Raw genomic sequence first — 14,343 nt, 5'->3', positions numbered from 1 at the left:
AAACGCTGACTAAAGACTATGCTGGGGACGGGACATGCAATCCTGGGGTCGGGGAGGGCGGTCTCTGCACACAGCTCCCAGGCTCCCGCCAAGCCTGGGACCTGAGCTAGAGGATGGGGTTGCACACGGGCTCCCGGAAAGGGCGAGAATAGCGGTGTGAAGGAGCGGGGTGGGGAAGACAGCCTGGATACAGGGGCTGGGTTCCGGAAAAAACCACCAGGAAAAGTAGAAGGAGGAGGGTAGGGAGGTTGAGCCACTGCTTGCCGCCCGGCACACAAAGTACCGCCCCCCCCCCCCCCCCCCGGTCCACCGCGCTGGCGGTCGCCAAGGGGGAGGTTCCCGCGGTGCGCACGGAGCCCCGACGCCTTCCTGGAGTCCTGCGCTCGGCCGGCCAGCCCCGCGTGTTTGCTCACAGCCCGGCCCCGGGCGCTGCGGGCCGCGCTGATCCGCGGGGCGCGTGCAAGGCAGGGGCGGGGCCTCTGCACCCGGGCCGCCTCCTCTGGGTATAATCAGAACACGCTGGCTCATGGGCTCCAACACGCCTCCCATCAGACAAGTGCCTCTGCATCGCCCGTTCCTTTGGACCTCCAGTCTCACCTCACCTCCAAATGGACCCCAACTGCTCCTGCTCCACTGGTAAGGGACTCCTATGAGTCTTGGATGCCCCCTTCCCAGGCAAAGGACAGAGTGTCGCTGGGATTAGAGAAGTGAGGATTTGGAGTGTGAGCTTAGGTAGACTTCTGTCGTTGGTTCAGTGCTTTCTTCCTAGCCAGGCTACCGAGAGCATTTCTAGTCTCCCTTTGCTTCTATTTTTGAATTGCGGTTACTGAGGATCGAGGCTGTCCTTTTCCAGTTCGCCCAGCTGGTCAGGGGACTGTCTAGGTCTTGGAGCTGTAGGACTTGATGGGAGGAGGGGACATTGCTCCTTGTGAGTTCAGGTCATAAGGTCCTGGCCCCAGCCCCAATCAGCCTAGGCGGGATCTGAAGCCTGGGACCTTCCCTGTGGAGTAAATCAGGAGGGGACCTATATTTCCTGACACCAGAAGAGAGAATGTGGGGCTTCTCTATCTACCTAATGGGACAGGAGCTCCCAGCACTGGGTCCTGAGAGGAGGGTTTAGGGAGGACTTGTTGACTCTGCTGGAGCTCCTGCATCCCACGTCCTTCTCACTGCTGGTCTTTCCCTTCCTGACAGGTGGCTCCTGCACCTGCGCTGGCTCCTGCACATGCAAAGACTGCAGATGCACCTCCTGCAAGAAGAGTGAGTGCAGGGCCTTCTCTGGGAATCTGGGGTGTGGGCTGAGTCAGAGGAGGGAGCTCAGAGCTCAGCAGGTAGTGCAGGGCAGGGAACCATCTTCTCTACATCCCCTTCACCAGGAACTGATTCAGAATCACCTTAGAGATGATTGAGACCCAACCTCTCATCCTAGAACAGGGAGATTGAGGCCCAAACGGGTTACCACCAAACATTCTCAGACCTGACACAAGAGCTAGTTCTCCTGTCTTCTGATTAACTTTTCTTAATCCTCTCAGGGACTGAAGGACTTTGTGGACATGAACTAGTAACCATGTGTGATTTCTCTGACCTAGTGCAGCCCTTTCCTGTAGGGGCAGCCCAGAGATTCTCTGGCCCTCTTGGGAGCTGTTCTGTCAGGGGTTTGCCCGGACTCTGATCTCAAAAAGTTTACCACTTCATTTGATGGTTCTGGGGGCTGGCTTTCCCTTGTCCCCAGGGCCATGTCACTGTCTCTGTAAGGCTCTCTGCCTTGTCCTGGGCTCCAGTGGGGCAGGCAGCCTTAATCTAGTGTCTGAGAGTAATTATCTCAGGGCAGAGCTGCCATTGTAAGGTCAGGGTCTTCTGGGTCTGGGCCAGCTTGTGCCTGGCCTGCTGTTGGGAAGGGTGGTTCCCAGTAATGTGTGCTCTGACCCTCACTCTGCCCTTTTTTCCCCAGGCTGCTGCTCCTGCTGCCCCGCGGGCTGTGCCAAGTGCGCCCAGGGCTGCACCTGCAAAGGGGCGTCTGACAAGTGCAGCTGCTGTGCCTGAAGTCGGGGAGACGTTGCCCCACATGTAGACAGAGCAACATGGACAAGTCTGCATTTATTATTTTTCATACAACCTGACCTAATGCTACATTTCTTTCTCTGTGAAATATGTGAATTATAATAAAAGTTGTTAGCTTTATTCTGGCTTTATTTTTCTTTATTTTATTTGGAAATAAGAGACTTTATGACTTCATGCCCACCAGGTCTCGGGTGGGAAATTAAGACTAGAAGTGCAGAGACCTGGGTTCTGAAGCAAATATTAGCCCCCATACACTGAGTGGGTTAAGTAGGTCAGGTTACCTCTCTGAGCTTCAGGTTCTCAGCTCAAAATGAAAGTATTGACCAGAGGACATAGGGCATCGTACATACACAGGTTCCCCTCTATTCTCATTATGAGTATTGATGTCACAGAAACTTCTCAACTTCTCATTTTCATTCTCTAGGGGACCCTGCCATACTCAGTCCACAGTGATATGAGCCTTCAAAAGTACCCAGAGGGGATGGAATCCAACTCCCCACTTGGTTGATTTCTGTACAGAGCTTGCTTCTAAAACATTATAGAGAGTCCTATTTTTCTTTTCTAGGACAGTTTCAAATTTAAATGAATAAAAAGAATTGCTAAGAAAAAAACTGTTAAAGGACACAATATCTAAAATTCATTTTTCATTTCCAAACACATAATCACATAAATATGTGAAGAACAAATTTTTTAAATTAGAGGCTTTTATATGCTGCACATATATTCGTTGAAGGCGTGCAGGAGTCCTGGAAACACCTCACAAATGCCCCACTGTGTGGATCACATACACTCTGTCCCCAGCATCCCCACAGGGAACATCGATCTTGGCTTGCCCAGTGCCACTGACAAGACAGCTACCACTCCTCACAGCTCCCTGTGGTGACTTGGCTCTGAATCTTTGGAAGTTCCTCCCTAGGTTAGGCTGAAATCTGCCCTTCCCTCAAAATCCAGCCTTTGGCTCTTGAAACCAGCCAAGGCATTGGATTTGGAGGGAATTTCCCAGCAAGAGGCAGTGTATCTGAGACTTGGTTCAGGATGAAGGACTTCATGTCTTCCTCTGCGGGGGGATGTTACTCTGCAGTTTGCAGGGCGTGGTGGTGTTTATTGGGAAGGAGTGTGTGCTGAGTGAATAGTAATATACACAAAGTGTTAGTCCCCTGACTGTGGAGGGAATTGCTATTTGATGTTCAGTCAAAGAGAAAGAGGAGGCCTGTGGCTCAGAAGTCAGGCCCAAGATTGCCCACAGGTGCCCTGTGTGAAGAGGGGCTTTCAGGAGCCAGCTTGTGCTGGGTGCATTGGTTTTGGTGTCAGGCATCCATGTTCACAGCCTCCTTGCCACTTCCTGACCTGGGCAAGTCACTGATAACCTCTGAGTTTCCACTTCCTCATTACTATAAAAGGGATTATATTTCAATGTGGGGATTAAGTGAGATAATGGTCTGGTCCTATCTAGGCTTCCTGAACAGTGGCCATTATGATCACTATATCCACACTGACATTTGTGCACAGAGAAGCCTTTTAGCCCCAAGAAGCTCCTGGAGAAAGGCTCATTGATTTGTAAGCATTACTGAGTGGAAGTTAGAGATGACATTGGAACCTTGCCTTCTGGTGTCAAGGGAAGTGTGGATGACCTGCATAAGCCCTTTGGGACAGATGCTGCCACATCATTTGGACAGACACAGAAGACTTTCCCCACCTTGGTGTCATTCAATCTGCCAGGAGCCAGTGAGAGAGTGAACATGCAGGGACTGGAGTGATTGTGCCAATTCCAGAGAGGGTAAGCAACCTGCCCATGGTCACACAGCTCATAGTCAGAGATCTGAACCTACACCACAGTTGACTCACCTCCTGGCCATAGGATGCTATTATGATGTCACTGAATGCTGAATCCTGCCTCTCCTTATTCAAAGCTGGAAGGGTCCTTTGAGACAGTCCAGTTGTGCTCCTGGCTGGAGAGACGGGAGTCTGAAGCCCAGAGAGGTCACAGAGCTGTGCAGAGGGATCTTACTGCCTGCTCAGTGCTTTTCCATGGTTGACTCTGCCAGGTGTCGTGTCCTCATCTTTTGTGTGATGTCATGGTGATGGTGGTGGGTGAGGCCATGAAGCTGAAGTCGGCCTGCATGAGTGCAAGTCCCTGTGTCACTTATAGCCAGGTGACATAACCTCTCTATGGCTCAGTCACCTCTGCTGTAAGAGTGCAAAATAACAGCATCTGGCTATTTAAGAATTTAATACATGCAGCAACCTTAGAACAAAGCCTGGCACATGGTGATTAACCTGTAACATTAGATCTTATTTTATTATTATCTCTCATTTCATAGGAGATATTTTCCTCCTTCCAGACAAATAAGCCAGAGCTGGTGTGCATGACTTTGTTTCCGGTGATCCCTGAACAACCATGTGAGCTTGCACTGTTGCCCAGAGAGGGTTATCCTCTTTCCCATAAAAGAGGAATTGGCACTAGGGATATAAAACCAAGGTCAAGACAGTGGATGTCCCTGAAACAGATGCAGGAGGATGCCTGCCACTTCTGCTCTCACCTGCACCAGGATTTTATTTAACATTGTGTATGTGTGTGTAAATTTATTTATATGAAAAGCACTCTTTACCACTACTTAATATGAGAATTAGTTTCTAGACATAGATGGTAGCCACAAAAACATATACTTTCCTTTTCTACCACTTTTGTCACTGCCAGGATTAAGCTAATGCAGTAGAGAGGTGCTGAAGACATGCCTCTGGGCCAAAGGGACACGTTGTCACTGACTCTCTCTTTCCCTTGGGGAAGTGACCAGAATCAGGTCCAGAGCATCACCCCCACCACTGGGACCCTGGGTTAGCAGCTGCCTTCTACTCTAAGTAGCATTGCCTTTTGGAAACGGGCTCCTAAGCAGTATTTCCTTTTAGGGTTGCTGTTAGAATTTAAGGAACATAAGTGGTTAAGCAAGGCTTGGCACAGACTCCATGGTATTTAAATTGTCAGGAATACAGAAAGGGAAATAGCCACCTGTCTTGCTTTGTTGTTTAATGCCAGGGCTGCCTTTCTCCTAAAATGATCCCTTCCCTAGGGGCATTGTATGCTTTGGGAACCTCGGTCCTGGAGTAGGGTGACCAGCTAGGCTGAGGAATATTCTGAAAAGTTTCGACAAAGGAGCACCCAGTCAAATGTGCTCATCCATCCATTCAGCCGTGGAGAATGGAAGAAAGGGAGGCAGAGGCTGCGTTCGCCGCGTTGCTGTTACAGGAGGACCGTTAGAGAAGCGCTGACTAAAGACCATCCTGGGGACTAGGACAGGCATCCTGGGGGAAGGGGGGCCAAGACTGGGACGTGAGCGCGAGGCTGGGTTGAACACGGGCTCCGGGAAAGGGCGAAACTTAGGGCAGAGTTTCAGGGGCCGGGGGTGGGGAAGTCGGTGAGGACACGCGTGCTGGTTTCCGGGTGGCTGCGGACGGTGTGGAAAACTGGGAAGAGGCGGGCAGGGAGGCCGGGTCGTTGCGTGCCGCCCGGCACAAAGTCCCCCCGCGCTGGCGGGCGCCAAGGGGGAGGCCCCCCGCGGTGCGCACGGAGACCAGCCGGTTTCCTGGAATCATGCTCTCGGCCCGCTTGTTGCTCACAGCCCGGCCCGGCGCTGCGGGCGGCGCGGATCGGCGGGGCGGGTGCAAGGCGGGGGCGGGGCCTCTGCGCCCGGGCCGCCTTCTCCGGGTATAAACGTAACACGCGCGCTCCCGGGCTCCAACACGCCTCCTGCTAGACAAGTAGATCGTCGCGACTCTCTTTGGACCTCCTGCCTCACCTCGGCTCCAAATGGACCCCAATTGCTCCTGCTCCCCTGGTAAGGGACCCCTGGCTTTGAGCCTTAGGATGCCCCCTTCTCAGGCACGGGACAGAATGTCTCTGGGGTTAGAGAAGGGAGGATTTTGAGCGTGAGCTCAGGTGGACTCCTGTCGTTGGTCCAGAGCTTTCTTCCTAGCCAGGATCCCAAGAGCATTTCCAGTCTCCTTTTGCCTCTACTTTACATTTGAGGGTACTGAGGCTCCAGGCTGTCCTTTTTGATGTCAAGAGACTGTTAGACTGGGACCCAGTGCTCTGTCCTGGCCTCGGAGCTGCCAGGACTTGATGGGAGGAGGGGACATTGCCTCTTTATGGTTCAGGTCTTAAGGTTTTGGTCCCCAGCCCCAGTCTGCCTGGTCAGAATCTGGAGCCTAAGACTTTCCCCGTGGAGTAAAATCAGGAGGAAATCTACTTTCCCTGGACCGGAAGAGAGAAGATAGTGTTTCTCTATCTGCCTGAGTGGACAGGAGCTCCCAGAACTGGGTCCTGACAGAAGAGGAGGCTGAAGGGAGGGATTGTTGACTCTGCTGGAGCTCCTGCATCCCACGTCCTGCTCACTGCTGGTCTTTCCCTTCCTGGCAGGCGGCTCCTGCACCTGTGCCAGCTCCTGCACATGCAAAAACTGCAGATGCACCTCCTGCAAGAAAAGTGAGTGTGGGGCCTTCTCTTGGAACTTGGGGTCAGGGCTAAGTCAGAGGAGGGAGCCCAGAGCTCAGCAGGCAGGAGCAGGGCAGGGACCCAGCTTCCCTACATTCCTCCCTCAGGACTGACTCAGAGGTGAATAAATCTTAGCAATGATTGAGTCCCAACCTCTCAATCTAGAAAGGTAAACTGAGCCCAGAGTGGTCACCAAATATTGTCAAAGATGGATGCAAGACTAGAACCTAGGTCCTCTGTCTCCTTATGCAGCCTTCTGAGCCTTCCAGTATCCTAAGCTCTTTATACGTGAACTTGGTGAGCACGTGTACTTTTTCTAATTGGCTAGTGCGGCCCTTTCCTGTAGGTGCAGCCCAGAGCTTCCCCAGCCCTCCTGGGAGCAGTTCTGTAACAGGTTTGCCTCCTCTGATCCAGAGGACTTTCCTCACTTTATTTGTTGTTCTGGGTCAGCCTTCACTTTCCCAGAGGCCCTGTCACTGTGTCTCCAAGGCTCTCTGCCCTGTGCTGGGTTCCGAGGGGGCAGGCAGCCTTTTCATGTTGTCAGAGATCATTTGCATCAGGACAGAGCACCCCGTCCTAAACTCAGGGTCTGGGCCTGGGGACAGAGCTTGCGCGAGGCCTGCGGTTGGGAAGGGTGGTTCCTGGTAATGTGTGCTCTGACCCTCACTCTGCCCTCTCTTTCCAGGCTGCTGCTCCTGCTGCCCTGTGGGCTGTGCCAAGTGCGCCCAGGGCTGCATCTGCAAAGGGGCGTCTGACAAGTGCAGCTGCTGCGCCTGATGTCGGGGAGACCCTGCCCCAGATGTAAATAGAGCAACGTGGACAAGCCTGCACTTATTATTTTTCATACAACCTGACCTGATGCTACATTCCCTTTTTCTATGAAATCTTTGAATGACAATAAAGTTACCTAGACTCTCTGGCTTCAAACGCCTCACAATGTGTTGGGAACTCGGGACTTGGGTTATAGGGGAGCCTGCACTGGGCAATGTCAGGAAGAATGGGCAGTGGAAGGCGGGTGGGGTCAAGGCATCCTGCCATCTGGCCAAGGCTCAGCTCTGAGTTTTGAACTATGGCAAAGTGTTTCCTCTCCTAACTTCTAGAGGGTTAACTGGTTCTGGCCCTTTCTTGTGTATCTGTGTCACTGCCTATACTCACTCAATGCCACCAATGATGTGCCTACTGTATGCTCAGACATTGGGTTCTCAGTGGTGACATAACAGCAAGTGTACAGACTTCTGTAATTACAGACAGAATTATAGACAGTGACTGAATAGAACAAACAAAAGGGCTGTGACGGAGAATACTGAGGGGTGAGCCTGAGTGAGGAGACCTCTGTGCTGAAATCTGAGAGCTGCAGTCCTGCCGGAGGGGAGGGCTGGAGCACTGGCTCTGGAGCTGAGAAGAGCTTGGTGTGTTCAGGAAAGAGACAAAAGGCCATTGTGTCAGGGACAGCATGGGAGGGGAGTAGTCCAAGGTCACTGTGGGGAGGGGAGAGCAGAGACCCATTCCTCTGAATGACTCCCTCCTCAACTGCTGAGCTGAGTCACTTAGAGTGTCCCTGGGGCAGGGGGATAAACGTGGAGTTTGGGATTAACAGATACACACTATTATATATAAAATAAACACAGGGACCTACTCTATAGCACAGGGGACTATATTCAATATCTTGTAATAACCTATAATGGAAAAGAATCTGAAAATACATATATGTATGTATAACTGAATCACTTTGCTGTACACTTCAAACTAATACATTAAAAATCAACTATACTTCAATTAAAAAAAAATGTCCCAAGCCACTGGCCCACTGCCCCCTTCCCAGCCCCCAATCTGATTTCTTAGGCCCATGATGAGTGGGGGGAACTCATTTTTTCACAAGTACCTGAGGTTACAATCCCCTGACGTGGTCACACGGAATCATTTAGTGAAATGCACTGAGCCTCTGCCAGGAAACATTTCCATCCCAGTTGGTATTTGGAGCCAACTGCCCCAACATGTGGCTGCCTGTGCTGGGGGCCTAGGGAACCTGGAGATACCCGGTTCCTGTCTGTCTGTGGAGGGAGAGGCGGGCAGGCCTCACCCTGCAGGATGTGGCAAGTGTCTTCGGAGAGAAGAAACCAGGCTGAGAGGGTGGTTGCAGCCTCTCTGTGGGCTCCAGCTACGGAAACTACCTGGGTGTCACACGGGCTGATGTCCTGGCCACTGTTTCCTGGTAAGAGAGCCCAGCACGGACCTCGTGGGGCCTGGGCAGAGGTGCAGTGTGGCACTGCCCTGTTCGGTCTGGAAGTCCTGGTGCCAAAGTCACAAATGTGTCCAGTGGTTGTTCTTTCATAATTCTGCTTTGGAGACACGGCTGCCAAACCTCTCTGGGGAAGAGTACACCATGTTTTCACTGGGCCTGATAAACACACCATCCATCTGGCAGCTTTTTTATTTTCCAAGTCATGTCTGAAGTGGCGTCTCCCTGAGGGGCGGGCCAGTCATGACCATTATGGACGTTTGTGGGATAGATGCATGTATAATCATTTTGTAAAAATTTGATATGACAACATAAGAATGCTTTGTTTTATTCCAGAAGTCATGACCTTGTTTACCTGGTACAGTTAAATGCATCTGCTCTGGAGCCAGACTGCCTGGCTAGAAGCATAGCTCCACTACTTAGGCAAGTTTTGTGGCCCATCTTTGCATCACAGATCTCATTTGTAACGTGGGGACAATGATGTACCCACTCCTCAGGGTTGCTGTGAGGTTTACTGGGTCCAACATGGTCCCTGGCACATAACTAGGGCTCAATAAGTGTTACTTCCTTCTGAGTCAGGCGGGTGTCTGACAATCAGTAGATGATCCATAAATGCTCTCCACTTGATTCAGTGAGCTCTTATTAGGTTCCTGCTGTATGTGAATCAGTGTGCTGGGCACTGAGGGGGAAGGTAATGTATAAATAAGATCCAGTCCTTTCACTGGAGGAGGTCTTATTCGAGTGCCTGTTGAATTCAGGGAGCATTTGTTTATCGCCTCAAGATTGTTTTTTTCCCACAAAGGAGTTGGAAGGATTAAGAGAAATGAGCAAGAAATGGGAAGACTACCAGGCTTGTAGCAGTGGAGCCATTGTCAGGCTTAGGCCTGGAAGGTGAAGGGAAGGGGCTGTCACTGGACCCAGAGACCAGTTGTGGCTGTAGAAGAGGACACTCCAATGGGAGCTGTAAACTTCAGCTAGGCTGGCATTCAACCTTGCAAGAAGGGAGCCTGGAAAACGCATTCTGTGACCTCCTGTCCTCCTTCTGCCATCTCCCGCCAATGTGCCCATTGGCTGAACCCAGCCAGATACTGTTGGATTCAGATACAGCTCCCAGCCACTCCCTGGCTTATTAGGGGAGGGTGGAGAGCGGATCTGGAAGGCACATAGCTCACCCACAGACAGGGTGTGCCTCTATCAACAAAGGCCACATGCATCTCTTCCTTGCAACCTGGAAGAATGTAACTAATCCAAGGATGAATTCAGTTCAAAGGGTTGGAGGGAGGGAGGGGGTCAGGGATGACGGTGGAGGCTTTGGATTGGGGAGGAGGGACACTGCAGGCATTTCTGCAGGTGTGGCCAGCAAGTCTACTCCGAGCCCCTGAGGGGTGGCGGGTGGGAGGAGAAGCTGAACTGCACACCTGTGTGTCCCCACAGCACACTCACCTGGCCCCACCCATGGCATCACAATACCTGCTGGGTATTCAGAGTGATCTCTGAGGCACTCCTGGGTGGCTGAAGGCCCACATCCACCTCCTGCCCTGGGCCAAGCTAAGACTCCAGCAAAGTTCCCAGTTCCCTGGGCCCCGTATCCTACCACCACACCCAGCCCCTTTCTGGCCCCTTCCCTCCTCCATGGTGGCCTTTCTCCCTCCCTCTGCCGACGCTTCTATTTAGCGGGAAGCAGAGAAGTTGGGGTATGTTGTAAAGGTTGGCCTCAAGGCCAGCAGTAGAGACTTCTCAGGGGTCAGAGATTCCTCCTCTGAGCCTCTGCCTCTGACTGGACAGACTAATTTTTGAGCACTCAAGGGAGGAGGCAGAGGCAGGATGAGGCAGACAGTGTTGTCATTGAGGCTTGGGTGATACGTAAGGGCTCAATGGACTAGCCCGTTGGAAATTCCAGAGGTTGCCTTGGAAAGCTGGGGATATAAGCCCCATCACCAGCCACCCTAGCCTGCCTGATACATCATTGCCATGACTGGGGGTGGGGAGCACAGCCATCACTGGGGGTAGGGGTACAGCCATATGCAGGCTGCCTAGACTCAGCTCTGTCTCCAAGACACCTCCCCAGCACCCCTGCACCCCTATACTCCCAGAGCAAGGCTTAAGCCAGAACCTCAGTTCAGTGACCTTGGGTCACCCCAGCTGGGAAGCTTTGCCAGCATCATGTGATCCTTCAGAAAGGGAAATGCTTTGCTCAGAGAAGTGACTCTGGGGGTGGATTCAAGCTTGTGATGGTCACTGATCAACTTAGCTGTCCAGCATCCATCCCCCAACTTCCTTTTGGGGAACTCCCTCTGCTTCCATTGCATGAAGACTTGGAGGGAGGGAACTCCAGGGGTCCAGTTAAAAACCTAGAGGTCCAGACCCTTGCTCTCCAGGGAGCCTCAGCCAATCAGGCATTTCCTGGAACTCAAACATGGGCTAAAATGAGTTCCAAGGACATTTGTCACAGGCATATGCACTGACTAGACCCTTTGGGCCCCGGAGACCAGGCCTGTGGATCCCGCATCCCAATCCTATGGCATTTCCTCGCTCCAGCCCTTTTTCCCAGCCTGGTCTCGTGGTCCCTCATCTCTTACCATCCAGCAAATGACTCTCAGCTTCATTCTACTGCTTGTAACCAGGGAGTGTGGAGCAGATGTTGATGGGGCAAGGGGGCTTCCTCCATGGCATCCCCGGACCACACACTGTGCCGAAGCCTGGCCTCACCAGATGCCAGGGCCTGCGGCTCTGAGGGCAGAATAAGACCAGGAGCCTGGACATCACTTCCCATCCTGAGCCCCATTCTGTCTTGCCTGGGCCTGTGAGACACACCCATGGGTGAGGTTTTATCTGAGAAGGTAGGTGTTTCCTTCCCTGAGGGCCTGCCACTCTCAGGCTTGGGAAAATTACTTTCCTGGCAGGGATTCAAAATTTGTACAGTCAGATGAGGTTCTTATGGCCCTAAGGGTCACATGGTTCTGGGTCCCTGGTTCTCATGAACAAACAAGGCAGAAGCCTCAAAGGCAATCTTCCCTAGAGGGAAAGTTCCCCAAAAGAGCAAGTGTGCAGGGCCCTTGGCATCCCTGACTCTCCTTACAGCACGCCCACCTCAACAGCATAAGAAAAGGCTTGCAGATGGGGAAAAAAGCCTTATTTGATCATTTCCCAGATAACGGGGAGCCATGAAGGGTTAAGAGGCAAGGAAGCAATGTGGCTGGGGCTGATCATGCATTTCTGGGTATTTCCACTGTGTGGGCCTCTTACAAGCACTGGTTAGTAATGATGACTAAGAAAGTCTTCACCCTCCAGGGGCCCTTTGTCCATAGTATGGGTATGGGGCGAGTCAAGAACACAGATGAATTCAACAGAGGGTGACAAAAGGCAATGTAGCATCAAGCAGATGCCACCACTTCCTGCCACCTCCACTGCTGCCAGGCTGGGCCAAGCCACCATCTGCCCTCTCGTCTTAGTTTCCTTCCTCATCTCCCTACGTCTGCCTTTGCTCCCCTGAGCCTATGCTCAGCCCAGCAGCCAGAACAATCTTCTGCTCAAAACCCTGCCCTGGTCTCCATCTTATTCCCTGTGAAAGCCAAACCCCTCACGAGAGCCCACAGAGCCGTCATAGAACCTGTGGACACACCTCCTCTCTTGGATCGATGGACTTTTAAAGTTCTGCCACTCAAATGGATGCAAAATGGTATCTCATTGTGACCTTAGTTTGCATTTTCTCAAACATCAGTGCTATGGAATATCTCTTCATATGTTTATTGACATATATGTTTTCTTTTTCCCTTGAGAAATGCCTGTCAATATCTTGTGCTCATTTTAAAAAAATTAAATGAAGCCCATACTTTATTCAGATTTCCTTCTTTTTCATCTAGTGTCCTTTTTCTGTTCCAGTATCTCATCCAAAATATCACATTCCACCCAGTTGTCAAGTCTCCTTAGGTGTCTCTTGGCTGGGACAGTTTCCCAGACTTTCCTTGTTTTTGGTGGCCTGGACAATTTTGAGGAGTGTCGTAGGATGCGTCTCCACTGAAATTTGTCTGATGTTTTTCTCCTTATTAGATTGGGGTTATGGATTAGGGGGAGGACGACCACAGAGGTCGTCACCATCCGGTATCAACTTGGCTTAGCACTATTGATGCTGACTTTGACCACCTGGCCGAGGGAGTGTTTGGCAGGCATCTCCCCAGTACAGGAACTCTTTCGGCCCCCTCTCCATGCTTTAATTCTTTGGAAGGAAGTCATTCTGTACTTCCACATTTAAGGAGTGGGAGGTTATGCTCCTTACGGGCAAGCGTCTACATTAATTATTTGGAATTCTTACACAGGAAATTTTTTTCTTTCTTCATTCATTCATTCAATTATTGTTTATTTATGTCAGCATAGATTCATGGAGATTTACTTTACACTTTGGATTATAATCCAATAGTATTTTATTTTATTGCTCAAATTGTTTCAGCTTTGGACATTGGGAGCCCTTTCAATTGGCTCCTGTGTCTCTTTGACATACTCCTATCTTTGTGGGTTTTTGTTCTTTCCTTTTTAAGAGAAAATCACTTCAAATCAGATCGTTTCTGTTTGTGCCTGTAATTATTATTTTTCTAATGGAGGTACTGGGGATTGAACCCAGGACCTTGTGCGTGCTAAGCATGTGCTCTACCACTGAGCAAACCCGGTTTGTGCCCATTTTTTATGGGTTGTTTGTATCCTTCTATTGTGGTATAGGTGTTCATCATACACTCTTGATAATTGGTTTTGAAATTTTTTTTTTAAATTTTTAGGGCATAATTAGGTTTACTTATTTATTTATTTTTAGAGGAGGTGCTGGGGATTGAACCCAGGACCTCGTGTATGCTAAGCATGAGCTCTACCACTGAGCTGTACCCTCCCTCCATCATACACTCTTGAAATTCATTCTTTGTCTAACATCATTTGACGGGAAAATGGTCTTACTTTTAAAGTAGTCAGCTTTACCAAATTTTATTATATAGTCAGTTTTTTTGGTGGCTTGATTAAGAAATCATTTGCTACTCCAAGGTCTAAAACATATTTGAATGCCTAAAAATATCTAAAGTATAGCTTGCAAAGTTTTGTTTTTAAATTGAAGTTATTCATCCATCTGGGAATAGATTTTTGCGACAGGGTTGAGACAAGGATCCAATTTCATCTTTTTCCTGGTGAGCGATCAGGTCCATTTAGTGAATGTTCCTTCCTCTCTTCACTAATCAGACTGGTCACTTCTGTCACATACCAAAGAGCCATAGATGTGTGAGGCCATCTCTTCTGGGCTCTCTTTTCTAAAGCTTCAGAGTTAAGCCCTGATGTCTAGTGGTGATAAGCTCCCCGTCTCTCACCCCTTACTCCCAACGCCCTGCTATTCTTCAGAAATGTCCTGGGTATTTCTGGCTCTTTGCTCTTCCATACACATTTTAGAATCACCTTATAAAAATTCCATGGAAAATTTCCTATGGATTCTGATCAGAATTGCACTGAATCTACAGATCAATTTGGGGAACACAGACTTTTTTTTTTCCTTTTGGCTTAAACAACAGAAATGTATTTTCTC

General features: G+C 50.3%; 2 protein-coding genes across 2 annotated transcripts; both read left to right on the top strand.

Annotated features, from left to right (window-relative positions):
• Positions 1-386: 386 nt before the first annotated feature.
• On the top strand, positions 387-2,181 carry LOC105078701 (metallothionein-1C). Its single transcript, XM_010967318.3, has 3 exons — positions 387-636; positions 1,195-1,260; positions 1,952-2,181. Exons 1-3 carry the CDS (start codon positions 609-611, stop codon positions 2,041-2,043), a joined length of 186 nt encoding a protein of 61 aa, XP_010965620.1. The 5' UTR covers positions 387-608; the 3' UTR covers positions 2,044-2,181.
• A 3,555-nt stretch (positions 2,182-5,736) lies between these two features.
• Positions 5,737-7,467, top strand: LOC105078699 (metallothionein-2). The gene is made up of 3 exons (XM_010967317.3): positions 5,737-5,894; positions 6,476-6,541; positions 7,236-7,467. The coding sequence occupies exons 1-3, from the start codon at positions 5,867-5,869 to the stop codon at positions 7,325-7,327; spliced, it is 186 nt and encodes a 61-aa protein (XP_010965619.1). The 5' UTR covers positions 5,737-5,866; the 3' UTR covers positions 7,328-7,467.
• The last annotated feature ends 6,876 nt before the right edge of the window (positions 7,468-14,343 follow it).

Source organism: Camelus bactrianus, chromosome 9 (genome assembly GCF_048773025.1).
Source record: "Camelus bactrianus isolate YW-2024 breed Bactrian camel chromosome 9, ASM4877302v1, whole genome shotgun sequence".
NCBI classification, from domain to species: Eukaryota; Metazoa; Chordata; class Mammalia; order Artiodactyla; family Camelidae; genus Camelus; species Camelus bactrianus.
The sequence above is the reverse complement of the archived record's forward strand: the minus strand, read 5'-3'. Positions and strand labels throughout refer to the sequence as shown.

Excerpts from the sequence above, each read along its gene's own strand:
- LOC105078701 (XM_010967318.3), top strand. The coding sequence starts at position 609 with ATGGACCCCAACTGCTCCTGCTCCACTG. Across the intron at positions 637-1,194 it reads CAACTGCTCCTGCTCCACTG|GTGGCTCCTGCACCTGCGCT; the intron begins GTAAGGGACTCC and ends CCTTCCTGACAG. Across the intron at positions 1,261-1,951 it reads ATGCACCTCCTGCAAGAAGA|GCTGCTGCTCCTGCTGCCCC; the intron begins GTGAGTGCAGGG and ends TTTTTTCCCCAG.
- LOC105078699 (XM_010967317.3), top strand. The coding sequence starts at position 5,867 with ATGGACCCCAATTGCTCCTGCTCCCCTG. Across the intron at positions 5,895-6,475 it reads CAATTGCTCCTGCTCCCCTG|GCGGCTCCTGCACCTGTGCC; the intron begins GTAAGGGACCCC and ends CCTTCCTGGCAG. Across the intron at positions 6,542-7,235 it reads ATGCACCTCCTGCAAGAAAA|GCTGCTGCTCCTGCTGCCCT; the intron begins GTGAGTGTGGGG and ends CTCTCTTTCCAG.